The 26,598-nt window shown below is 37.4% G+C and overlaps 1 protein-coding gene across 4 annotated transcripts in view; it reads right to left on the reverse strand.

The window, feature by feature from the left end:
* Nucleotides 1-511: 511 nt before the first annotated feature.
* Nucleotides 512-26,598, reverse strand: part of CCDC6 (coiled-coil domain containing 6) — a 47,927-nt gene continuing 21,840 nt past the window's right edge. Inside the window, exons 3-9 of one of the 4 annotated variants that reach the window (XM_015866249.2) lie at nt 25,115-25,243; nt 20,119-20,222; nt 18,434-18,594; nt 15,453-15,609; nt 12,094-12,194; nt 8,393-8,517; nt 512-6,032 (exon numbers count right to left, since the gene is read on the reverse strand). In XM_015866249.2, the coding sequence (XP_015721735.2) occupies nt 5,841-6,032; nt 8,393-8,517; nt 12,094-12,194; nt 15,453-15,609; nt 18,434-18,594; nt 20,119-20,222; nt 25,115-25,243 (969 nt within the window). In that variant the 3' untranslated portion in view covers nt 512-5,840. Of the gene's footprint in view, nt 8,041-8,392; nt 8,518-12,093; nt 12,195-15,452; nt 15,610-18,433; nt 18,595-20,118; nt 20,223-25,114; nt 25,244-26,598 lie in introns of all 4 variants that reach the window. The other 3 variants (XM_015866250.3, XR_014948495.1, XR_014948496.1) reach the window with 3 other exon arrangements.

Consider the following 26,598-nt stretch of genomic DNA (forward strand, 5'->3'; position numbering starts at 1 on the left):
ATGTCCCAGTTAATCAAAAAGTTCCCGTAAAGTGTGCAGGCCTACTAGGATCAAAACATAGTGCTATGATAAATAAAAAAGAGACAAGTCTGAAATCTCACTGGAAGGCAGGTGGAAGTCACATATACATATTTAACTGTGAAGGAGGAAGATACTCGGAATTTTCCCCACAATAATAGCAAGAGATAGAGCTACACTCTTCCAAGATGGAAGCAAAGCTGAAGGAACCAAGCATGCATGATTGATTATACTTTGAATATCCATCTGATCCAAAGCAAAGAGCATCTCAGGTACAAACTTTATTATACAAATAAGGTAATCCCCAGGTTCTCCACTGAGCCAATTAAGTGAAAATACCAGAAGCAGTCCACCTAGAATCAAAGACAGCAAAAACAGACAAGCACATTTCTTTCACTGATTCTTAGTTCTCATTCTCTTCACCCTCCATGATGACAGGCTGACAGATAGAAGGGAATATACATCCACCCCATAGTCTTTCAATACAAGTAAATACAAAAAAAAAATCAAGTGTTTATTGGAAGTCTGCATGAAGGCACAGATGAGCTTGATTACAGACACATCGTAACAATTACAAATATATGTAAACACATTGAGATATACAACAAAGCAGTAATACAGCTAATACAGGAATAAAACGTAACCTGTTAAAAACAAAACAACAAACTTTTGTATCTGAGGTTCTTTCAATTATAAGATCTGATTCACACCAATACAGTGTAATGCTTTTAAGTCACCACTTGGATTCACACTCAACAAATCTGCGCTTTGACTGTTGTTATTAACTGTTGTATTCATAACCTGGATCCAAATTCGAACAGGCTTCCTTCCCTAGGACCAGGAAAACAAAGGAATAACCAGCTAGACACCCATCCAACCTAGAATGAGGCTTCAGAGATTCCCTAAAGACATAAAGAGCAATCACCAATGCACTGAAATTAAATATAAGCTTCAAAAAAGCTCAAGGACGTTACTTCCATTTTTACTTGCATTTGAGGAAATTGCTGAATTTCTGCAGGAAAGGAACAGTCTACATCTGTCAGGTGATTTTTTTCTTCCTCCACAGGAGGCTTAGATTTCATCTGAAACACCTGCCAAAACAAAAGTCAGCAATCACAAACTAAAGTGCCTTGGACAGCTTAGGCTTTACCACTAGAATACAATGCCTTTGTTTACAGATACAGTATTGATTCATAGAGTGAGAGGACTCACCTTTGCAAGCAGAATACTATTTCCAATATTTCCGTGGAAAGGGGAAATCACTTTTTTTTTTAATTAAATGCCAGCACCAAGAACTTAAATAAAATAAAAAACAAATCACAACTGCAACACAGCTGTTTGAAAAATGTTGTGGTTCAAGGCCTAGCCAAAGAGTACTCTGAGCAGCAACTTACTACAGGGACACACAGTTTTCTCAACCTCAACCACCTGGCCAACTCTCCACTCCCCATCTACAAAAGCTTTATAACCTTTGGAGCCCAGCTGCAGTGAGGAAAGACTCCTGTCTGGGTTATTTATGCTGAAAAAAACCTAGCACAGCTACATTTCTACTGACTCTGCAGCCACATCATCCCAACGTAAAGGTGAGGTAGTACTTTTCTTTGGAGCCCAACTAGTTGAACAGGAAAGGAACGTGGACTAGTCTCCCTACTGTAGCAGCTGTCTGTTAATGCAGCACCAAACCTCTGTATTTTTCCCCTCTCCTTCAGGGCATATTACTAATGCAAGCACAGGAATAGCTGCTTAAAAGAGAAATCATACTATGAGCATACAATCCCACCTGAACTAAGCCTGAATCATAAAGTCCACATTATGGCACACTGAGTGACTTCCTCCAATCCACAAAGTGGCAATGTCTCTTAACCTCTATTTGCACTGGGACTAGTGGTTTTTACCCAAAGAGAACATGAAAGATATCCTGAGTACTTATTACAGTGAAACAGAATTAAAAAAATATATAGAAAAATAAAAATTAACAAATGTAGTCCAAATCCAAAAAAGGTTGGAAGAGAAATTCAGCTCATTTGAGAACTGAGGAAACCAGATTGTCTCTATGCACACAGTTCATTTGGAACATATGGGCTTCATTTTCCCTCCCTGCAAGAGGGCAGTACCTTCCCCTTTAAGGAGGTTGTAGTAACGTACACATGTATCAAGATTTCATAGCTTACACTAACAAGCCTTCTGTTTTATTTTTTTATGAGATAGCTTGAACCGGAGAAATATACTCTGCATAGTTCATACTCTGTAGACTCCCATGGATCAAAAAGAAACAATCTGCCACAACTTAAAACAAAGGAAACATTGAAAAAAATGGAACAGTATTAGAACTTATACTGCTTGTAGAACTAAACATTAGGGGGGAAAAACAAAACAAAATAATAATAAAAAAAAACCAACAAAACCACTATAATACTCCAAAGAGGTCCCTGGATGCATCTTCTTAGCAACCAATAACCGATATCGAGAATGAAAGACTGTGACCTTTGATGGCCAAAAGCAGCCAAGGCTCCATGATCAGCTTCCATATTTAACAAAATATATGGAGTCTGAATTGTCTCCTGTTGACATTGCATCTTGCACAGATTCCAGGAAGCTCCAATATTTTAGTTGCTTCCAAGGCTGTAGTTTTCATTCAGTTGAAGTGCACAGAAATTCCACTTAGATGGATTCGAGAACCTGACCATTTTCATGGGACAAGGAGTCCCACTCAGCTCTGGTACCGCAAGACAGAAAAGCAATGATACTTTCTTGGAAAACTAATAATCCTTTCTGGCCTTGGGAATATGCTCTTAGGGGAGTAGATATAATTAAAACAATCTTATCTGGCTTTTAGCTGGAAGACTATCTCCAAACAATCCCACCTCTTCTTCCAAAGAACTCCTCTGGAACAAATTCTGGATAAAATCAACTCAATGCTCTACAGAGATCAGCTGCATTCCAGTGTCGAAACCAGATCCCTTGAGAGAAAAAAATAAAAAAAAATAAAGCTGTTTGGTTGTCAGAGAAGTTAGTACTGCTGAAACAGCCACGAGATTTATTGATTTATTTTCAACCTTTAGCTATAAACAGGCACACTCACAAAATGTTCATCACGGCTAAAAGTTGCTTCTGTGACCTTGCACAACTTGCGATGATGCATCATGTAACCCACGGGCATCAGAAATGGTGAGGACAGCAGAAACCTACCCGGATGCTTCTGAGATAAAATAAGGAAGCTAAGCCAGACCTCTCTGTCAAGGGAGTTTCTCTAGCCTATGGGAGATCCTCACAAAATCAGCACTGCAGAATGATAATTCATGACTATAATTCACAAGGAAAACTGAAAATCCATTTACATTTATTAGGAGTTGGTTGTGCACAATTCCTTATCTTCTTCAAAAAGTCTACAGATAGAGTTTAACACTTCTGATTGCAAGCACACGTTTGCTCAACGTTCTTAATTAGGTAAGGCCAATTTCGTGGCTTGTTACATTTTCAGGATTTAGTACACATTTGGCAGTTCTTTACTTTCAACTGGTAACAGTCCCATTGGAATAGTACGGAGAGTTCACTAAGACACTTCATGACAGCAGCTGAACTTGAGTTACACAAATTCTGTTCTGGAATACGCATCAAATGTTATTCAAGGCAAATTTCCATTTTAAGGTCTTCATACAACATTATCAAAGGCTTTCCCCCACCCCCCAGCGTTTATACTAGTACTACTATGGGCTCACACTCCATAGAGCCATACAGCCAAAAATCTCAAAGCACTTCAGGAAGGAGGACACAATTTTTAATAGTGATATGATCGAGCTGGAATCCTGCTTATAAAAGAATATATATATTTTTTTCTTTGTCTTCTGCTTACAAAACCAATCCTACCTCTATCTTGACCTAAGTCTCACCTCTGACTTGCCTGTCATTTTCTCACATGCGATCCTATCACTGATTCAGGAGCTGCATTTAATTGCAATGCTCACAGCTGCATTTCCTCTGTGGAAAAATGAGCACCTGCCAAGGGCAATTATTTTCAGATGGAAGCACTGGTCGAATTGCAGATCTGCCACAATCTTGAGTATCACTTTATCAGAAAGTCACTGTCATAACTAATGTAATTTGATAATGCACTTGATCCCACACTAGTTTAACAACTGTAATAGGCTAGGTATGCATTTCTCTATATTCTCTATGAGCCGAAACTACATAGATACAGTGAAGAAATTCTAGTTTTGCCTTAAGCTGAAACTTTTACAACATTGTTTTAACTCACTACTTTGATTTAGAGCACTGATTTCATAAAGATATCCAGTCTCCAATTCTTACTGAATAGTTGAGTGGTAAACACGGAAAATATACGTACAAGTCTTACTATACTACCAGAATGCTGTACTTCCTTCTTAAAAGTGTCCTTAATAAAGCATTAGGCATGTCAAACAAATCTTTGTAAACAAAAGATAAATTACTCACGTTCTGCTCTGATTATAGCCAGATACATATTCTCATAAAATAAACATTCTCTTGTCATTTTCCATGGCCCACATATCCATATAGATGAGGTAAACCACTTGAAATCATCAATAATATATAAACCTCAGTACTCAACAGGAACCTCAGGAAAAATAAAACTGAGCAAGATGTCAATACCAAGAAGTGACACTTTGTTCCACTGCAAAGTGAAACCAAACAATTTATTTGTGCTAGATGAATGCAAAGAATGTATTTGGAACACATTTCTTTATACATTGTACCGGCTTAGGCTGCTAAATAAGCATTCATTAGTGCCACGTTGTGCTACTTTCTTGTACTCTGTTTCTACCAAGTAATACAACATTTTTGGCTGCTATGCCAATATATTCCTATATGCTCATCGTATATCTTATTATCTAACAGACTTGAACATTTCAAATACTTGTTCAATCTTTGTTTTAGGGAAATCACAATTAATATATTTTAACAAGGAAAAAATAATTAGCCGTTTTCTACAATCATGTTGCCTTCTGCAGCAAAAAAATCAAAGAGCACACTTCAATCAGCTATCAGTAACCTGTGGGCAGGACCACACTTAGAGCTCTAAGTTAACTGTGACAGATCACACCGTATGGACAGCTTACAGGTTAATGTAAACGTCAAGTGAAATAATCAAATCTTAAGGTCCACAAATTGTACATTCCATATACTCCAGCAAGTCAGCTCCCTCTCCTTAAAATCCAGACTGCACCATACGTTTGAGGTGTTCTTAAACAGGAGAAGAATGGATGCGTCCTGTGTTCTGAATTCAGCTTATTTGCTATGTCATACAATAGAGAATGTGTCTTGGGCACTGATTAGGGTGACTGACTCACTTCTGCGCTAGAAGCTGTTATTTCAAATGACTGAAACGTAGTGCTAACTTTCCACAAGCTTGGTAAACACTGCAGTATTTCAGAATTGATCAGATAGCCCATCATGCCTTTAACTTTATGCAAATTGTCATGAAAAAATATAGAAAGGTATCCCTTTAATTTTACAAACCTAGAAGCCAGGAAAATGAAGCTTTGGAGCCAAGCAAAACGACATAATGCCGTATTACCAAACAGAGTTGCAAATGTTCCAGCCAGAGAATGGACATACATGTAGTTCAAGTAAACACTGATGGAAATTTCTTGTTAAGTTAGTGTTGTAGACCCACAACACTGGCTGCATTTTTATACAAACGTTTACAACACAATTAACAGTGAAGCCTATATAACCTCAGTGCAAATAAGTCAAATCCAAATATGCCAAGTAAGCCTTTGGCTTTAGTAAACTGCTCCATGTTATGAGTCCAATTCTGACATACAGACTGCTGAGCACATGCACTAAGGCTGAGAGGAGGGATGCACTGAATGTTGAAAAGTGGCTGACTGCGATGCTGCGGATTGGACCGTAGGTTGCACAGGTGGAGGAGGTGGTGGCGGAGGTGGCTGCACAGGGGTCTGCGTGTTTGGAGAAGGAGGAGGAGTGGGACGTTTAAATTTGTCAGGGCTGTTACTTCTTCGTGGTGAAGGCCTCTGCAGAACAAATATTGAAATTATGTTTAACGCAGTCCTGAACAACTTTAGGTGCAAGTCCTCTAATCAGTGTATTGAGCTTGGCAAAGGAAAAAAAAAGAACACAATTATATGGGGAGAATCACTTTCAAACACTGCAAGAATCACGGTACAATTTCTACGTAAAATACATTGTTTCTCTAAAACAGAGAAGCAAAGGAAAGTGGAAGCATTTCTGAAATCAAACAAAACATGCATTCCTTCCAGTCAGCTTGCAGGAAATGAAAATAAGACATTACGTCCTGAACATATGTTTACCTCTGATCTCCAACCTATAAAAGAGACTTGGAGAGACGCTGAAAAGATGGTACCTCTCAGTTGTGCCAGCCCAACAGCAGGCACCGATGAACTCTTAAATTTACACTGCTGGTATATCAAGTCCAAATATGCAGAATGTGACTGAGTGTGGGAATGTCCTGAATGCCAAAGCGTTTGCCTGGAATCTTTAGCATTCAAAAACGACTGTTAACCTGCATACTGGAGCAAGACTGAAGCATAACTCAGGTTTTTATTCTGAGAACAAATACCATACAACAAAGATTGCAATCCCTTGAGCTGTGGAACAAAGCAGTCATTAGGAAGCTCCCCACAACACAAACCACAGATCTGCCATAACCTCCACATTTAAACACAAAGACTTAAAATCCAGTTTATATTTACAAGCCAGTGAGGAGAGAATAATCTTAAGCGTTAGCAACATGACAACTGTACGTTACACTGCAGAACTAACTTCTGCAGTTTTGAAACTGAAATGGTCATTACTTACCAATAGAGAACTTCATGGTATGACAAACCACCCACCCACAATTAATAACCAACCAAAGTCAATCAGATCTGCGGAGAAGAATGGTTACAATGCTACACTACAAGTTTTACATATAAAGTCCATTTATTTCGTAATGGAGGTTGAAAATGAAGAATCGGGAGGCAAATAGTTTGCTCAAAAAATGTATATTGTATCTATTTGTCTGCACAACTATGAACAATACATTAGTTGCACATTCTATGGAAAAAGTCAAGGGATTCTCAACAACTGACTGACGTTTCTGAAACATTTTAGAATCGTTTATTGCCTTTTCATACATCTAATAACATGAAGGGATCCAGCTTAAGCATCAATGCAAAGCCAAGAGCCACTTAACAAAGCTTCTTCAAAACAGTATTTTGTCCTAGCAGTTGTCCTTGTCGTAGTAACTCAGTGAGACCCCAATTAATTTATACTATATGAAAAAGAAGAATTAGCATTTCACAGAGACCAAAGAGAACAAGTTCCTTCAAAAACTTGCTGATAAAACTAAGTTCTAGGTCTTCCAGAAGATTTTCCTGTGGCTAACCTGGGGTTACTTACAGCGGAGGGGGGGGGGGGGGAGGGGCTGGACCTGGACTAGGATTCTACCCTCCTGCAGTACTCCGGCCTCCTGTTCTAAGTACTAGTATATAGCTCCCGCTTCCATTTGCTCACTGGAATTAACAATGACTTTAGCATGTTTACCTAAGGAAATTTAAAAACAGATATATTTTAACATTTTACTGAATACCTTATCGAAACAAGCTTTCAAAACTGAGAACGACAAGTATGAGCAAACACCTTACAGGATAGTATTTACGTACGGCTATATCTGCTGAGAAAAATAAAAATGGTCTCGACACATCAACTACAAGCTATCTTTCCAAATGGTTAATACTGAGGCTCTGTTTGCTCATTAAACCTCCACAAATACTGAGAAGAAACTCAATTAGGTAGAAATGCATCAAATAACAGTGTTAAAAAGGAAATAAATCCAGTTGAAAGATACTGAGAAATTGTCCTAGCAAATGTTTAATATATTAACTTTCTTCTTTGCCAATGAGAATAGAAAATAAGAGTTAACTGCCTGTTACAGTGACATGGTGGTAGCATTGTGTGCCATCCTGGAGAAAACCTGAGCTTGAAGCAACCTCAGATGACTCATCCGTCAGATGGTGGAGACTAGGAGAAAAATGAAAGCAATGTTTTTACTTCCTGTGATAGGCTCAGTAGCTTAGAACATCACTTCTCACATCCTGCCTGCTGATCCATAAGATGATACCTATTACTGTCCTTAAGATGATAATACATCCTATTCTTTTGCGGAAAATAAGGTTCTTCAAAAAGAATCAGTTTCTGAGGGGTGAAGAGGAAAATCAGGGTTGAAGAAAGCAGCAATAGATATCTTGGAATAAGGAGACAAAAACAAACATATACAAAACTGTTTTGCACAAAGCTTAAGGACAAACAATCATAACCTATAAAAAATTAAACTGACATTGGCAACAGCTATTTGCTTTTTAAAAATACTTACTGTAATACCATGGGATGGACCCATATGTTGCACGTGAAGGCCTGGGGAATTGTAGTAAGACATTCCAGCTCTAGTCAGTGAAGTTGGTGGTGTGAAACCAACTGTGTGACTTGCATATGACAGACCTAAAAATTGTTTAAAAAAGTAACATCAACATTCTTGTTTATTTTAAAACAAAAGGGTCATGGGGGTGCTTTTTGATTATTTTTAAACAAATATGGGTTAAATAAATAGTAACTGGTGCCAAATTAACACACCTAAAAATTCATTGCACTGAAAAGAGTGATCCAAGATTTATTTCATACTTTTCCTGTAGTCAACTACCAGGTGTTTGAAAACACACATCACACAGCATTAAACACACGTTTTCACTTAACATAAACAAAGTTTCCTTGTAAGGAAACTTACATTAAGTTCACAGGCATTCCATGCAACTTTCCATCTCTCCTTGGAACAAATCAATCCCTAGACAAAATGCAGTCTGAAGAAGTAGACACTTTGTGTCTGGAAAAGCTGTCTAGCACTGGGACACTAAGAGTTTCTACTTGAAAGAAACTAGATGGAGGTGCCTCCTTCAAGGCAGAGCAGCTCTGCATCCAAACCAATGGCAGCCTAGTTTGCCAATTTTTTAGCCTTGGTGTTTATAGACAGAATCCCAAAATTCTTTGGAGCTGTGAAGTTAAAATACTATGGGATGATAATCCACACTAAGAACTAACAGCTAAAATTACAATGTGTTTTATCTATGTTAAAGAGACCATAACATTCAGAAGTGCAAATATCTAATTCTCCCATCTCAACACTTCCTCTCTGTAAATCCCAGTTTTTACAGATGCTGAGTACTTGTATAGAGAACCAAGGTGAGGAGAAACAGTAGCAGCTAATTGCATGAAATTCAGACTTGGAAGTGTTCTGACCATTCTGAATGTTTCTCAAAACAGCAAACTTTCAAAAACTATTAGCTCACTCTCAACCTGCTGGAAAACATATCAGACATCTCTTTTCTCAGCTGCTTAGTATGAGAAAACAGAAAATGCTTCAGAACTCCTCACTAGATTTAGCAGTTTTCATGCTACATCAACACGTTCAAGTGTAAATAAAGATACAATATAGACTCTCTTCACTAAGGCTTTGTCCTTAACGGCATACATCTGCTTTTGTGCCTGTTCTAGACGAGACAACATTACAGAAAAACAAAAACAAACAACAAAAAGGCTTCAAATCACTAATAAAGCTATACAAGAAAACATATGATGCTACTCTTGCTTCTTTCTATTCTGATTCTGCTTCATTATCAACGTACATTTGGTGCAAACTGTGAGCAAACCCATCTCTTCAGAGTAGCTAAACAACAGAGGTAACAAATCAGTCTCATTTTTGACTAAATAATCTAATTGTCTGCACAGCACATGTTTTATAACTAACACATCAAGTTGTCTTCACAATCTTACAATTTTGGACTCCTCTGGGATAAATCAGCTTCAAAAGCTTTAGAAATGCAAATCTCCACGGCAGTCAAAGCAGTGCTAACAGTAATGCATGTACATGCAAGGTAGCTCATCCACAGCTCTGCAGCCTAAAACATCTAGACTGGCTGCAGAAGGAAAGCATAAAAGATTGTAACTACACCAAAGACTAATCAGTAATTACAGAAGCAGCGTCTCAAGCCACACAACCACAAAAGGCTTCAAGAATCAGGAGCCAGAATCTGACCCATTAAACCCAACTCACTACCACATACATCCATACCATTTTTAACTGGTTTCAAATTATGTTTCTAAAAATTCAAGCAACTCATTTCTTCAAAAAAATTAACGTGCCAGTTCATATAATCACTTGATACAAAATACTTATCATATTTTCTGTGCTGGTGCTTTCCGCAGTCTTACTGCTTTACTCTCAAAAACAAATTGTTTTCATGAATTACTACTTTCATACATACCAGACAACTGTGTGAAATTCCCTACTGATCTCATTAGTCCTCTAGCAAATTGCTGGTTTTGTTTTTCTGAAGCCTGAAACTTTCCATCTGTGAACATTAATTTATCAGATGTGAAGGAGAGCAATATAGCTGCCTGTGCAGAAGTGCTTGGCTGGAATATCTTCTGTACAACCACTAAAAAAACCCTGTCAACTCTGTTGGAAACGATCATTTCAACCACGCTATTGTTAGCTCCATTTCAGACTGCATTGAAGCATCCCCTGCCTGTAGGAATAATTCCCACAAGAATGCAGGACTCTGCCTCCCATGAGCAGAGGCAAGTTGATCCAACAGCCCCACAGCAAGCAAGGAACCTGCCACAGTCCCAGTGCAGAAACAACGAACCAAAGGAGCACTCCTGCTCTGAAACATCAGCATCTGAACTGCATGCATTTCTAGGAAATCTAGCATGTAAGCTCTGAGTAAATTGCCAGAGAATTTTCACTTCTTATTTTCACTTCTTATTTTTATTGTAACACTGCGTGGACTGCAGATACAATGTGCAAATGAGTACCAGGTTATTATGAAGCCTGCATAGATACACGCCCAAAGCAGTTGCTCTAGAACAGTTTTTAGTATGACTGTATCTCTGTATGCACCACACAGTTAAAGGCAAAGGATAAGAAGGTATATATCATCTCTGTGGTAGTATATCTAGTAAAACATTAAAAGCCAAGTCATCTGGCTCATCACATAAATAAAACCTAAACTATCACAGTCATAAGCCAGTGACAGTGAAATACACGCTTGCTCTTTTACCCACATAAGCATGAAAACTCTTTTGAGTCATTCTGAAAAACTGAAGTCAATCTTGAAAAGTAAAGAGTTTAAACACACTATTTACGTTCTAGCAGACCTATGTAATCAAATGTCTAAATCCCACTTTGTAGAACATATCAATACTAGGCACATCACCTTTGCTCTTACTGTAGGACACCACCTGGCAGGTTCTAAAGGTGAACTTCGTAAAGAGGAGCATACAGGATTCACTTTATTAAATACAAGTGAGTTGATGATCACCACCTAACATCCATGGCCAACAATTAACAACAAATACTCAGTGGCATTTTTACTGAATTTTATGAGTCAACACAAATACGCTTCCTCTGATTTACAAATATACTCGGTAATTAAAAATTCAATCATCTAAGGTCAGATGTAATCCATTCAGGTTCTTCTGAAATTCCAAAGACTATATAATACATCTATTATAGTCAGAAAAGGTTAGTTTGCCTTTAATACAAAAGGTAGTATGGATGCAAATTCTTAATTTTATTGTTATTGTTTTAAAACATAAATCTCTGCTTTGGCAGCAGTGCCAAACCCATTTCCCTACTGAAGAGAAATGAAAATGAGCTTATTTCCAGCACGTCAAGATTAGACTTGTACAAGAAGTTTTGATTCAAAGCACAATAGTCTCAATTCTAGTCTGTCAGTAGAATCAGGATATCTAATGGAACGAAAGTAATGCAGCTATGGGGAAGGCAGAGGAGGCAGGGAGGAATTTAAATGATAGCTACTTAACTGATCTCTAACGATTTGATCACAGCATAAAACAGAACCATTCAAAACACGTGCTGCAGTAGAAGAAATCTAAGGCAAATCTATCATTACATTTACAATGCACTTTTCCCGCAGACTAGCTTTGAAAGGCTAATGACCTAGGGCACATTACTATGTGATGCATATAAAAATCTTAGAAACTGGGTAAAATATTTACCAGGTGATATAGGTCTGCTAGAACTTGGTGAGGGTGTATAAGGGATAGGACTGGACACAGTGCGAGGTCTTAATCCTTGTGCAGACATCTCATTAAAATATCTAACAAAAAAAGGCAAAGAATAATTAGATTAAACCTTTTAAATTGTGCCATGCTTTAAATGTTTCACTGTGCATTTTCAATTCCCGTATGAGTCACGTGAGATGGACCACCAGTCACCTTTAGGAAGCCATGACAGAACACTTAATTGCTGAACATTCAAATACTGGCTTAACTATTCATGGAATCAGGTGGACTTACAGCCATTTGCAGTTAAACTGTACAAGTCCTGCGCAACTGGAATAATATGTATTGAGGTCAGGAGTTTATAACACATAATTCAATTTGAGTTTATATCACATCATTCCATTCGACCTATGCTACAGTCTTGCATTTTACACTTACATTTTAGAATTTTTACATTGAACTCAATACCTTGTCTCACACGAATGAATCTACTGCCAGAAAGATATTCAAGCATTAATTTTTAATCACAAGAAAAAAGGGAGAAAAGCTGTTCAAGCATCAACAGTTGGTTACAAGAGCTGGTCAGTCTCATAGTCCTGGTTCCTCTTTAAATCCATCTAGTCTCAACATTAAGCTGTCTGCTCTCATCGTGTCTTTTTACATAGGAAAAGAAAGCTATTTCTCTTACAAGTTTTATTACAAGTTTTTGCTAGATACTTGTAGGTTGTGTAGCAAGATGCCCCCCCCCACTTTATTTTGATAAAATAAACAGGTGACATTTTATTCCACCTGTAGCTATTTTAGTGGCCATTTTATTTGTACTTTCTCCATTGAATAAAGGGAAGTTTCTTCACAACCATGAAGTGCCAGTCCTACTCAATATAACAGGATAAGAATCATAACACTTGCTCCTAGTTCCACTCACTGTTTCTATCTCAGAAGCAATTTTATGTATTTTTTCCATAGTATTATCATGTTAGCTTTTAGGTTTACTTGCTTATGCTTCTTCCCCATAGATTTTTCAGTCACTGTGCAGATCAGAGGTTTCTCTGCTTATTTCCTCCTGTACATAAGGCTGCAAATCAATGCCCTCAGACTAAGAGCACATCTACCTGTGTTTCTTTACTGGAGTCCACAAAGCAGCAGGCAAAATTAGCCACCTAAATACCCTTTTCCATCTATCACTGTGCTGCTCAGAAATTCTTAAGTCACTACACTTACTTTCAGATCAAAGATAACAACAAACAAAAATATTATAAAATATTCCCAGCCAATGGAACTGCTTTGAGCTCTGTATGCCAGTTCTTAATGAAACTGATAAATGCTTTGACACTGCATTTAATTAATTTTTAATCAAAATATTCAGAGTCACCAAACCACAGCACCTAACAGAGGCGGTTCATTGTAGCAAAGCTGAAGTTGGTTTGAACTTGCATAGATAAAGTAAAAATGGCAGCTGCTGTTAGGGACAACTGCTGGCAAATTAGGGCTTTACTTAAATACCAGTTTCCCAGAGAGATGCTAACGGCAGTACTGGCAAAACTGAACTGATTAGGTTTACTTCTATAACATGCGATAACTTGTAATGCAGACAGTGTACGTATTACAGCAAGGCAGTGGTCTTTGCGATTCAGTCTTATTCTAGATAAATCCAATTTATTTCTTTGAGTCTTCCTAGTCACCTAGACAATATCAAATGGAATAACCACATATTGTTTGTTTGCTGCTTGGGTTTAGAAATCTCCACCATATTTTCTTCAGTAATAGGGAAAAGATAAAGCTACTGTTGTCAAGTTGAGAAAATTTGGGGAGAACTATGTATTTTTAATCCAGTAAAGCATCTTCATCTACCCCATCCACAAAAAAAAAAACAACAGAAACAAAAAAAAACCAACACATGGGTATCGTTTATTAGCAGCGCAACTGAAAAATCTGGATAACTGATCTGTCAGCATCATCATTTTTAGGACAACTAAGTAAGCTGAGAAATTTACAATTTTAAGTCATTATTGCATTTTGTTCTACACTTTTTCTCTATGCAGTTCTCTTCTAAGACTAACCACACTAACACCTGTCTAAGTACTTCGCATTACTTACAATGCAAACACCTGTTTTGGAGTGATTCTCTTATGTTTTTGCAGTGGCAAAAAGAAAAAACCCAACATGACAATGAAATCTCTTATTTAATTATTTTCCATGTTTTTTCTACTACCACTATCTGGAAAAGGCAGGAAAAAAGGTCAGGATACGCCACGTTTTTCAATAAATATTGATAATTCATATAAATAGAAATTCTGACTATTTCTATTGTAACATAAGTATTGGTGGAAAAGGTCAGGCTATTAAAAATGAGATTTGAACACCAGAATCCTATGTTTCTAACTACACAAACTTACACATTATTGACTACATCATAATATTAGATTCTACTGCACTAAACATCAGTTGCCTAGTATTACATTAAAATGAAAACATTGCCTTGAATTTTAAGGGCACTCCTTGAAGCACTCTCTTTTTGGCAGATTATGTTTCACAACAAATATACTGATGACATAAGAAGCATCATCTCAATCTCTGGAGAACACAAGGTGAGGGTGGGTTTATTATGTTTTGTTTTGTAAGACTTTTAAAGCCCAAAATAATGTAAAACTGGAACAAAATAATGAGCGTTTGAGAAGATAAACACCTCCTTCGAAATACAGCACTGTCATAGCACTACCATGTAAAAAAAACACTAAAAGGCAATATGTAAAACCACGATAAATAAATCTAGATTAACTGTAAGGACAATGCATTTCACAGTAGAGTGAAAAAAAAAACCAAACAAAAAACCCTCCAGTGTATTACGTCTTGGACTTCAAGAACAACCCATCAGCTCTGGAAATGTTTCCTCTGTCTAAAGCTTTATATATTTCTCCCTTAGATTTGACAGAACATACCCTATTTTCTGCAAAAGAAAAGTTTGCCACAAGTAAGAATATTGTACCTACCTCGAAGAATTCATTACAATTACCAAGTTAGGGGAAAAATAAAGGTAACATGATTTAATCATCATCAAGCTCAATCAGACAGGTAAACCCTACATAATCCTTAGAAGTAATTTCCTCAATTCTCACTGTTATCAGTCCATTTCCATCTCAGTTAATCAGTCCATTTTTACACAAGTTTGACATAATTCTACTAAAGATATTGCTGCACCAAGCTGAAATTTGATACGTATAAGAAACCCATATGTAAGTTATTTCCATGAGTATTCATTCTGCAGTGCTAAGAAAAAGCCTAAAACACAACACATATAATTACTGATTAACAAGCTCAGTGCCAACATACCTGGATAGCTATAAGATACACACCTTTCATCATCCATTTCCAAGCTGGATTCGCTTTCTGACAGTTGCCTGCAGAGTGCTTCCCTACGCTCCATTTCCCTCTGTAATTTTCTTTGAAGCCTCAAGTTTTCTTCCCTCATATGTCGCTCCTCTTCTAAATACTGTGCCATCTTCTCCGAATCTGAAATTCAAAATTCTGTTAAAATTTGATTCAAAATTCCATTTCACAGATAGGAATTTTACCCCAGTACTTCAAGAAGGAAGGTGTAGAAATTGTTCAGACTGAATCATCAAGATCACAGAATCACAGAATGACCCGGGTTGGAAGGGACCTCAAGGATCATGTAGTTCCAACCCCCCTGCCTGGCAGGGCCACCAAACATACGCCTTTACGAGGGAGCTGCTCTGCTACGTATGAAACCCCGACCTCATCCGTAAGTCATTACTTCTAATGCAAATTTGTAACAGAAGCTTCTAAAACAAAGTGCTGTCTGACTGCAATTTTACAAGCAAGGGTAAAAATCTAAAGAAGTTTCAAGTATTTACTTAACTAAATTTGAAAAGCAAATAAAAGTCATGAAGAAAATGACAAAACCAAAACCGTGAAGCAGTACCGCGATAGCTGCTCCATTCAAGTAGCACTACTGCATGTCTACAAGAATTTTACTGAAGGAATAATTTAAGGTATATTCCAAAGGAAGGAGGACAAAAGTTCTGTAACAGAAAATACTCCAACTTCAATTAAATTCCTATCTTAAATATATTCTATAGCATGCTTCCAATTGGACGCCATTGTACATTGGCCAGCAGGACATCTAACAATATCAAAAGCCAACGAGTGATTTACTCGCTGCATCAAGATAACCTGAGTTTGCAATTCTAAAAAGAGTTTATCAAACACCACTTAAAAAGTCATTTACCAGATCATTTAAGCAATTTAATTACATCAGGGAAAGCCTTGCAGCATACTGATAAATTACTTCAATAAAATGGAACTTATTGTACATGTAACGCATTCAGTGAGGTTTTCTAATATTTGATCAAGTATCTAGTGAATTTCCTGTGACCCATTACTCTGTGATCATTTCTTTTTGCTGCAGACCAAAGAATATTCCTGTTTCAGAAAACTATCAACTGTCCACAACTCTCATCTTTTCTGTGGAAATACAGCTTCTAAATGTAACAGCAGCACTTATTTGCAGCTATTATTGTACCAAAATAATTCCTAAACTGGAAGTGTTTCAGGAAAACGCAATAACAATTTTCTAAGTAGACTTCACTAAGTACTTAAGTATAATAGTAAGGGTTCTAAAACAGCCACAAGCTGCAAGTATCAAACTTCCTCCAAAAAGAAGTGCTTTTCAGTTTAACCTTCTGTATGCAGGCAGTCCATAAAGCAGTAAATCCACAACTTTCATCAGTACTGCTATACATTCTGCAGCTTTATTTAACCTGTTCACAACAAAAACGAGTATTTGTAAACCTATACCTCAGTTTCCATGAGAACTCAACTTCAACTGCATCAAAATCCATACTCTAAATCACAATATTTCAAAAAGAAATTATCTGGAAATAATAAAGAATGCGTGAAATGAGATTAACTATGCCAGATTTGTATAATAACAGTAAATCTAAGGCCTTGCTCTCATTCTGAGGTTCACAAAATGTAGGCTACAGCATAGAACTGCCAAGTACAAAGATTAGCAGCCCTTATCTTCTTTTAACTGAGACAAATTATTAATGCCACCAATGTGTGTACAAGGCCCCTGCACAAGAGCACTCTGCCTCCTGCTCTGTCTGTATGGAAAGCCTGTGGCGAGCTATTGGGGAAGTACTGCAGTCAGCATGTCATGGCCAGCACCTGCTGAAGGAAGTACTGCTTGCTTCCTGCTCCCCATATCTTCCTGACCACATAGTACCTTGAACAATGAGTCTTCAGCAAAGCTATAGTTACCTAATGATATCTGTAACCAATAAATGCAATTCTTATATACAACTGAACTTCACTTTTTTAGCTGTTAATTCTTTTGAGGCACTTTTAACTTGTATCTAGACTCCTACAATATAATTCTTAAGTATTTATTAAAGTACAGCCCTTAATCAGAAAAGGGTGGCCAACAGGAAAAGGAAGGTGATTGTCCCTCTCTACCCTTGCCCTTGTGAGGCCCCATCTGAGTACTGCATCCAGGTCTAGGGCCCCCAATAAACGAAAGACTAGGAGCAGTTGGAGAGGGTCAAGAGGAGAGCCACTAAGATTAAAGGGCTGGAGCACCTTCCCTACAAAGATAGGCTAAGGGAGATGGGCTTGTTCAGCCTGGAGAAGAGAAGGCTGAGGGGTGACCTCACTGCAGTCTTCCAGTACCTAAAGGGAGCTTACAAACAGGAGGAGAGTCAACTCTTTGAAAGGGTTGATAATAGCAGGATAAGGGGAAATGGTTTTTAAGTTGAAGGAGGGAAAGTTTAAGTTGGATATCAGGGCGAAGTTCTTTACTATGAGAGTGGTAAGGTGCTGGAACAGCTGCCCAGAGAGGTTGCGGATGCCCCATCCCTGGAGGTGTTCAAGGCCAGGCTGGATGGAGCACTGGGCAGCCTAGTCTAGTATTAAATGTGGAATTTGGTGGCCCTGCCTGTGGTGGGGGTGTTTGAGATTTATGATCCTTGAGGTCCCTTCCAAGCCACGCCATTCTATGATTCCATGAAAGTATTTGTGTGTTGAAATACTTCTAAAAGTCTCTGGAAAAGAACAATGATAGAAACATTTTTTGTAGCTCAAACATATTCAAGAACTATTCGGTGATTCTTCCCTGTTCTAATAATGCTAAAAACAAACAGACCGAACTGCCATATAAATACATTAATGAGTTATAATACTGCAACCATTAAAATGTTTTAGACTGAACTTGTCCCATTCCTCAACTTGTATCTTAAATTATAAGACACTCAATTTTAGATAAAAATGTTATATTAATATCCTTAACAAGATTTGCAGCAAATTGTTTACTCACGCTGTAACTGTGCAGCCCTCAGTTGTTTCTTTAACCTCTCCACTTCATTCTTTAAAAATCTGATATGTCTCATCATGTTTTCCGGGGAATCTATCTCCATTGATATGTCTCTGGGTGACGGTGGAGCAGATACTGGCTGGTCTAATTTCTCCTGCAAAATTCTGAACAGGACATAGCTTGAAATTTACCTTCAGCTTTAATGAAAAGAAAACCTTTTAAATTCCTCAGAAAGTAAGCACAAGGATTTTGACAGGTAACTGAGATTCATCAAACACAGGTATGTACTGTATTTGTCTGGGAGAACCTTAGGAGGAGTTATAATGGTTACTTCTTTAATTTAGAATTTTAAAAGTTAAGGTTTTTTGTCCAAGGACAGGTAGACTTCTTAGAATACTCAGATGTTGTCACTGCCAAACATTTATGTATACGGTTTGGGATAAACAAGTCACAGACCGCATATGGTTACCTCTGTTTCATAGACAAAATATGATTATTCCCCAGAGTAATTTCCATGTAAAGTCACTTAATCTGATTTTTTACATGCATGTTCTTGGAGGAAGAATGAAAAGGATTGTGGTGAAACATGGCCTTTTCTGCATACCACTTTTAAAAGGAAACAGGCACTTGGATCACATTTATGTTTCAATGCATAGTTGAAACTATGTGTGTGACTTCACACACATTTTTTCAGCCTGAAAGTATAAAACTGATCTTCATTTGAACAAGGCTGAATGACCAGATCCAAGTCTGTCCTACAGAGTAGGGACATTACTACACGAACACAGCTTTTGCATGGCCTGCTATTCACAAGTACCACACAGCATGGTACTAAAGCACCGTCTATGACTCCATATATCCTGGAAAGAAGGCATGCAGTCCAAAATAAATTATACCACAAATGGTCTAGCTTAAAAGGTTTTAGATCTAAGAAGCACAAAAAAAAAAACAAAACCAACCAAAGGCCTATCCGCTATGGATTTACCACTGTTGAATATACGTAGCTCTTCAGAGCTCCTTCCACACAGCAGGGCTACGTAAAATAAAACTACAAAAGCTCCAGTTCTGATTGGTTCCTAGTCCATAGTCAGGACTCACAGAGTCACATCAGCATGTAGTAGAAATTAAGGAATAAGAAAATCTCTTCTCCCTTAGTCCTCCCAAAACAAAATTCTCATAATGTAGCAAAGAGAGGATCATTACATACTTTTAATCCTAGCTTTCCCAGGAACATAAAAAATCCTCATCTTATATTTTAGTGAACAAATAGAGGGAAGTCTCAGTGACACAAATGTACAGCCAAGAAAAAGTTGAAGCCTTCTCCAAGCAGGCAGGGAAAAAAAAAAGAAGAGCTTCTCATATAAAGAATACACTAAAATAACACATTATTTTCTTCAGGCCACAAGCAGAAAGCTAATTCTAAACCAAGATATCTTGGGTATATCAGCTGTTGAAAAAATCCAGCAAATTCCTTCTTTCTCAGGTCAAATTTTATACTGCCTCATTTCATCTAGTTTGGGCACTTGTGCATGTGGAAACATGTAAATGAACACCTCTGCAACTGTGTTAAACTTCAGGTTCTGATAGATCAGATGGTGCTTGCACGACAGAAGAACATACTTAAATCAGAAGCTTAAGTGTTAAATGAAACATCTCCCACAGTAACAAATAAATCGAACAAGACAAACCGTTTTTCTGCTTCGAGCTTGTCCATCCTCTTCCAGAGACGATTCACTAGTGCTTCTTGTTCTTGTTCCAATGTATTTTCAAGGTCAATCTTCTCACGTCTTAGCTGCAGAGGAAAACAATCAGTTAAAACGATGAGAATATAAATACTTGCAAGGAATTGCCATTAGGAATGACTGCTGTCTTACAAGAAAGACACAGTTTCCCAAGATTCTCTAAGACGTCGAGAAGAAGGCAAAGAAGAGAAAAATCAAGGAAAAGATAATAGTCACAGAGATAAATATGAGAAAAACTCAAGGGATTTGGGAGTTGCAGAGTTGACACCATCTTCACAGAAGTTTTTTCATCCTGAACTTGTTGCTTATGCCCAATAAAGAACAGCTCGAACCTGGACACATGGTCACTGTTGCCATGACAAGCCTTTTCAGAGTTAGCTCCTATGCCACAGGTCTCTGAATTTCAAACAGAACTTACTCTTCCACTGCATAAACATTTATTACTTTGAAACTTCACAAGCCATGAAAAAAATCTTTTCTAAGTAGTATTTGTGTGCATTTATTATTTATAAGAATACTCTAGGATACCAAGAGCCAATCTTATCCAATAACACTAGTAGCTGAACTGCAGGAGATAGCAGTAACAAAACCAATGTGACGATCAGCATCTTTATGAAAATACTATGGAGGTATTTTTCCCACCCAAGCTGAAGATAACACTTGCTGTCTTCTGAATAGACAGAAAAGCCCACATTGCAACATGGAAAGACTGAAAACGCATTAAATTATTTTCTTGCATCCTTATTGCAACAGTATAGCTAAAGTGGTATTACAGCAACTAAATCTACAAGGGTTATGTTCTAACCACTTAATATTGTGATAATCAAGCAGAATTTACACTCATGCAATTAATGCAACAGTAATGGCTTAACAAGAGCACAATTATCTTTTTCAACATTTAGGGTAATTAGATACTACAAGTAAAAACATATTCATTTTGATGAGTAATAGCAAAAACAATAAGAAAAAAAAACAGCTTAGTCAACCTTCTCATGTCTGCACTGCTGGATGTACATTAATAGTTGAGGGAATTTAGACTTCGGTAACACAGCAGTCAGGAGCAATATGCTTCAGTCTCACATGAGGGATCAGAGTTTGTACCCTGCTACTTGCACACCACAGGCCCTGACTGCTGCTTGCACAATGCAGCAAGTATTTCATACTAGAGTGGTATGAAGGCAAAGAGCTCAGCCCTGGAGAGACATGGCATTCTGCCTTAAGACACGGCTCAATAACACCTGGTCAGTGCCTGGGCTGGCTGGATTCAGAAAGAACGAAGTACACAAAACAGGAATCGACACACCACACTCTTGTATTAGCAGCAGATCTTCGTTATATCAGATAACTATCTGCATAACCACATGGTGAAGGTTAGACTGCAAATGACTCATTCTGCAGCAATAGTTTTTGCATCACTTCAATGTAGTACCATTTAGACTCATCTGCTCTGACACTTCACTGTCTTTTTACAACTACATGATTAATCTTGCACCAACAAGACACACAGATGAAAATAAACCTATTTCATTCAACGGTAGGAAAAAGAGCACACTTGGAGGCAAAGTGAATTATTTATAACCTCTGATTTGAAAAATCTAAGATTACACTCAGCATTATAGCAGCCATCACCAAGGCAGCAGTTCGTTAATTAGGCAGCTGCATATAGTTGAGCGTGTACAATGAGAAGGTCAAATCATCGGGGATAACAGATAAATGAGCCAGGAATATATTGCAACCTGAGGCTGACAGATGCCATCTAATAAAACTGGCACCAAAGAAGGTGGGCTGTGAAAGAGATCTAAAACTGCACTTTTCCAGCAATGTCAGACTACACGGCAAAGAAGAATCCTCCTTTGTTAATCTTGAGTGTTCTCCCAGTCCTACCAGTGTCAGGATATTAAAGCGTTAAGGATTTCAACCTACAGAAGCCACTGCAGCAAGCTGAGCAGAGCTGCGAAGTCACAGTGACATTAGCTATGTTTGTTTTGTAGTATGTATTCCAGGTGTACTCTAGCTCTAGTCAATGAATTTCTTTGGAATTTGATTGTATTTTGAATGAAATTGAGAAAGATGGGATCACACCTCAAGACAAAGCCAGCAGCTCTATCAATACTAGTGTCATCTTATATGGGTATCAAACATTCTTTAATTCTTATCATCACAGTAGGGAAGTGAAAAAGTATTTCTTCTTGTACTGGTCCTTAGTCTTCCCTTAATAGGAACAAAAAATTCCCTTTTAAGCTTCCTCACCATCAAATTATGTTTCTACTTATCTCTGGCACTTACTTCACTTCAAATAGAGCTAAAATATGCACTGTCTGTATTCCTGGATTATTGCTTCTTCAGTCTTCCAGCAAACTTACTCAAAAGCTCAACTATTTCTTCCTAAAATGTTGGGCATCTTATAAATCAATGAAAGCTGTCTAAGTTCTCTGCCTAGTCCCACTGTCCCAAATTCCATGTATTGGATTCTCATCTGCCCTTCCCATTTGTATCTCTTTTCTGTTCTCCAAGAAAATCTTTCCAGGAAATTTTACATTTCATGATCTTCTCCTTTTAAAGATGCAGACATAGGAGATGATTACTGGCAGCTTAGTTCTTATTTCTCATCTCCTGGCTGCATTCAGTTACCCACTGTACTGTGTGAAACAGCAAAGCAATCAAAAAGGGCAACAGCAAGACTACACAAACTTGACCTCCGTAGAACAAAACTGGCAGCTACTGTATTTCCTATCAAATCACTGAACTACAACAGAAAAGCCTTACTGTTCCTTTTAGCTAAAACAATTAAGCAAATAGTCCTGTGTTGCAAACTTCTTCACAGCCAGCCTTCAGAGAATGCTCTGCTGCTTCAAGCTGACTCAAGGAAACTACATTGGGTCGCATTTGAAATCTAAGATGCAAATCATGTTCTACATAACCATCACTGCTGCAAATCAGCTACTTATCTCATTCCATAAGCTGGTCGGATGAGAGAAAGCAAATGAAGAAGGAATCAAAGCATAGCTAATTTGCATTCCATATTTAAAAAAAAAAAGTAATTAGTGGACAATTAATTTCATTATAACTGTCTGAGCATTGGTTACAGTGATAGATCTAGTGAAGATAAAGTTGCAAGTAAAACAGTTCTAGAACATTATGTTCAAAGCAATCCTGAAATACTTGTTCCAAGTCCTGTTTAACAGCTCTCTTCTTGAAGACGTGTAGCAGTCTCCTCTCCTTTATTTTTTATGTGCACAATAAAGGCAAAATTGCTCTGCTCACAATTTTTGGTTGCTTCTTGCTAGATAAAAGATATGTTGCAAGAAAGCATAAAGCTCAAAGCATTAGGAGATTTTTTTTTCCTATCTTAATGTAAGGTACGTATTGGATGACATTTAAAAACACATGGAAACTCCTAGAAGACCAGAAGCCTCCTAGAACATCTTCAGAATCAAAGGAAGCTTTCAAGGTCAGATATTTGAGAGAAAGACCTGATACCATCAGGTTATCATAAGCAATTCATTGTTAAGCTTTCACAATTTTTTAAAAGATATCTACTGTTGATATTCAAACATAGAAAAAGGTTCTAAATGTTATCATTTCATGTGTCTGTATGCCCAGCAAAATGATGCAAAACTAAATACCACTGAGATTCCAGCTGTGGCTCATCCTAGTATTTCCAAGGCTAAACCAGCTTAATGCCCCATCCCTGAAGACATTCAAGACCAGGTCAGACGTGGCTCTGGGCAGCCTGGTCTGGTGGCTGGTGACCCTGCACACAGCAGGGGGCTTGAAACTAGATGATGGATATGGTCCTTTTCAACCCAGGCCATTCTATGATTCTATGAGTCTAAGTTTAGAGATTGCAGTTTAATTGCAATCCTTGCTTTCACTTCAGTTTTGATTATGTGGCCATCACCACCACCTTGTGGCTAAGAGAGTTACTTCACTCTCATTAATTTCCATGCAGGTTCAGAGTTTGCTGGCAACTACACCTTCCTACTTTTATGTATCTGTTTCACAGATCTGAGTAGAAAGTTAAACACAAGAATTAAGAAAGCTCATTTAATCATTAAGATATCTATTTTAATTAGTCTATAACGATAAATGAGGTATGAAAGTCAAAAAACTACTAACATTTCAGATGATCAGTAGCCTAAGATTTACATGCCTGAGAACAGCAAGCAAAGTCTCACGAGTAACATACGATATTTACACCACTTGAAATTACTGGAGTTTCACAAGTTAGGAAAACTGAAGTTCCTTAACAAGTGTGTACTTTTTCATCAGTCTGTCCTTCAGTCAAAAAGATTCCTACCAATGCCATTCAGATGCTTTGATGCACAGGCTCAAAATTCAACATAGGAGCAGACTGAATTTCCAGTGGAAACAAGATAGAAACTAGTGGAGTTCTCAGGTGTAATCTCTCTCTAAGGTGAAAGGGAGTTGAACACAGTTTAATCTCAAATCTTTGTGAGTTTACACACATCTGACATTTGAGTTCTGTGCTACCCAAGCTACCACAAAAAGGTGACCCACAGCACAACTAGACCACATGCATGTGGTTTACTACCACGTTTAACTGCTATCAGAAGAGGCAGTCCTTCTCAATAGTTGCATGATACTGCAAGTTGACAACAAGAAACATAACTTACAAAAAAAAAAGTAAATTCCTTTTGCAAAACAGTTACAGCTTATCCAGTGGGCATTAAGGACTGCATTAAGGGCACTAAGAGCTATAAAGGGAAAAGAAAAACAACAAATTTTTCTAATAATTCTGTGAATCATTTATTGCTTTGAATGCAAGAATCTCCCTTTTTTTGAAATATATATATTCTTGATACTGCCCAAATTCCTAAAGAATTAAAAAGGGAGTCAAATCTAATACGAAATAAGAAGATATTTTTTATATCCCTTCTTGTTGTTTTACAGCCCTATAACTCCTACAGGAAGGCATTACCTGTTCCAGGGTGAGCTGTTTCGAAATGGTATCATTTTCCAGTTTTTTAATCTTCTTCATCAGCTTGTTCACTTGAAATTCCTGTTCCTGCTCTAGATGCTGCTCCAGCTCAGCTTTCTCGTGCTGTAGCTAAAAATTCAGAACACATGAAATGTTTTAAACACAAATATGGAACACTATGCAACATTTATACCTTTATTTACATGTTGATTCTTACTGAACATTACATCCTCTGCTGATGACACTCCCGAAAAAGACTTCAAAATGCACAACACACCCAAAGCCTTTCAGAAAGGAGCATTGTAAACTACTCAGTTTCTAAAGAAGATGGAAGTAAGCTGCATTTATGAATAGTTAATAAAGTCAAATCAAAATAGACACATTATATACGGTATATAAAACAATTACACACATTTCAAAAAGAAAAAAATATATCAATGTTCACAAAAGCATTAATTTTAAACTAAATGCATCATCTCAAGCACCCAAGACATAAAACACAGGCCTTAGCATGTCTTCCTTTGCAGCTGAAACTTTAAAATTCATGGAAGTCATAATATTGAAAACACTGTGCAACAATATAATCAAAAAAATCTTACTTCTATTCCTATGACAGCAAGAATCAAAAGATTCTGATGATGAAGAAGCTGCTATTACAAAGCAGTGTTACTGGTTTTCTTAATTCTTAAAAGCATTTTATTTCCTGTCCACGTAATATTCTCAATGAAAATAAAGAAATCTTTAAAAGACAAAACAAAAAACCCCACAAATTATGGTATGGAATATTGTCACTTTTAGTATTAAATGTCAAAATCAGAATGAAATCCTGAGAAAACGATTCAAACCTTCCTACAGATAAGAGAGAGTGACTGTCACCATGACATGAGTACACGACATGACTTACTGGGAAGTAAATGTCACTAAAAGACAGCGGTGGAATTGCACTGTGCCCTGGCCACGCAACAAAAATTGAAGGCACTTTTTCACTTGCAACCAAACTATACCAGTTCTTTTGAGTAAGATAATGGTTAGAATGGTAAAATGACAGATACCTACAGCTCTTTGTGAGAAACATCTGAAGATATACCTAATAGTCATGGACACAAGTCAAGAATGCCGTTCTTCCACAATGAAGACAACTTTCTAACAAGCTACATTTCATTAGTTCATTAGTTCAACTCCTTTTGCTGTTAACCTGCAGATAAAAAGATCTGTGAAGTGTAGACTGGAAGATTTAAAGCAGAAATCCTAGTGTGGAGAGAGCACTAGACAAACAGGAACTGTTTGCAACACACAAAAGAATTTGGAGTTCACATGTATTTTCAGGGCTTCTCAGTATTTTAGTATATGAAAACTGAAACTGTAGTAAAGAATAAGCACTTTGAATAAACAAGTTCATTTTTTTTTCCCCACAAGCCCCTGAAGCACATGGAAATTCCCATGCACTTGAGGAAGCCAGCTGGACTCGTATGATAGTAACTGAG

The sequence above is a fragment of the Coturnix japonica genome, chromosome 8 (genome assembly GCF_054131305.1).
Source record: "Coturnix japonica strain WE chromosome 8, WE-NBRP24, whole genome shotgun sequence".
Classification (NCBI taxonomy): Eukaryota; Metazoa; Chordata; class Aves; order Galliformes; family Phasianidae; genus Coturnix; species Coturnix japonica.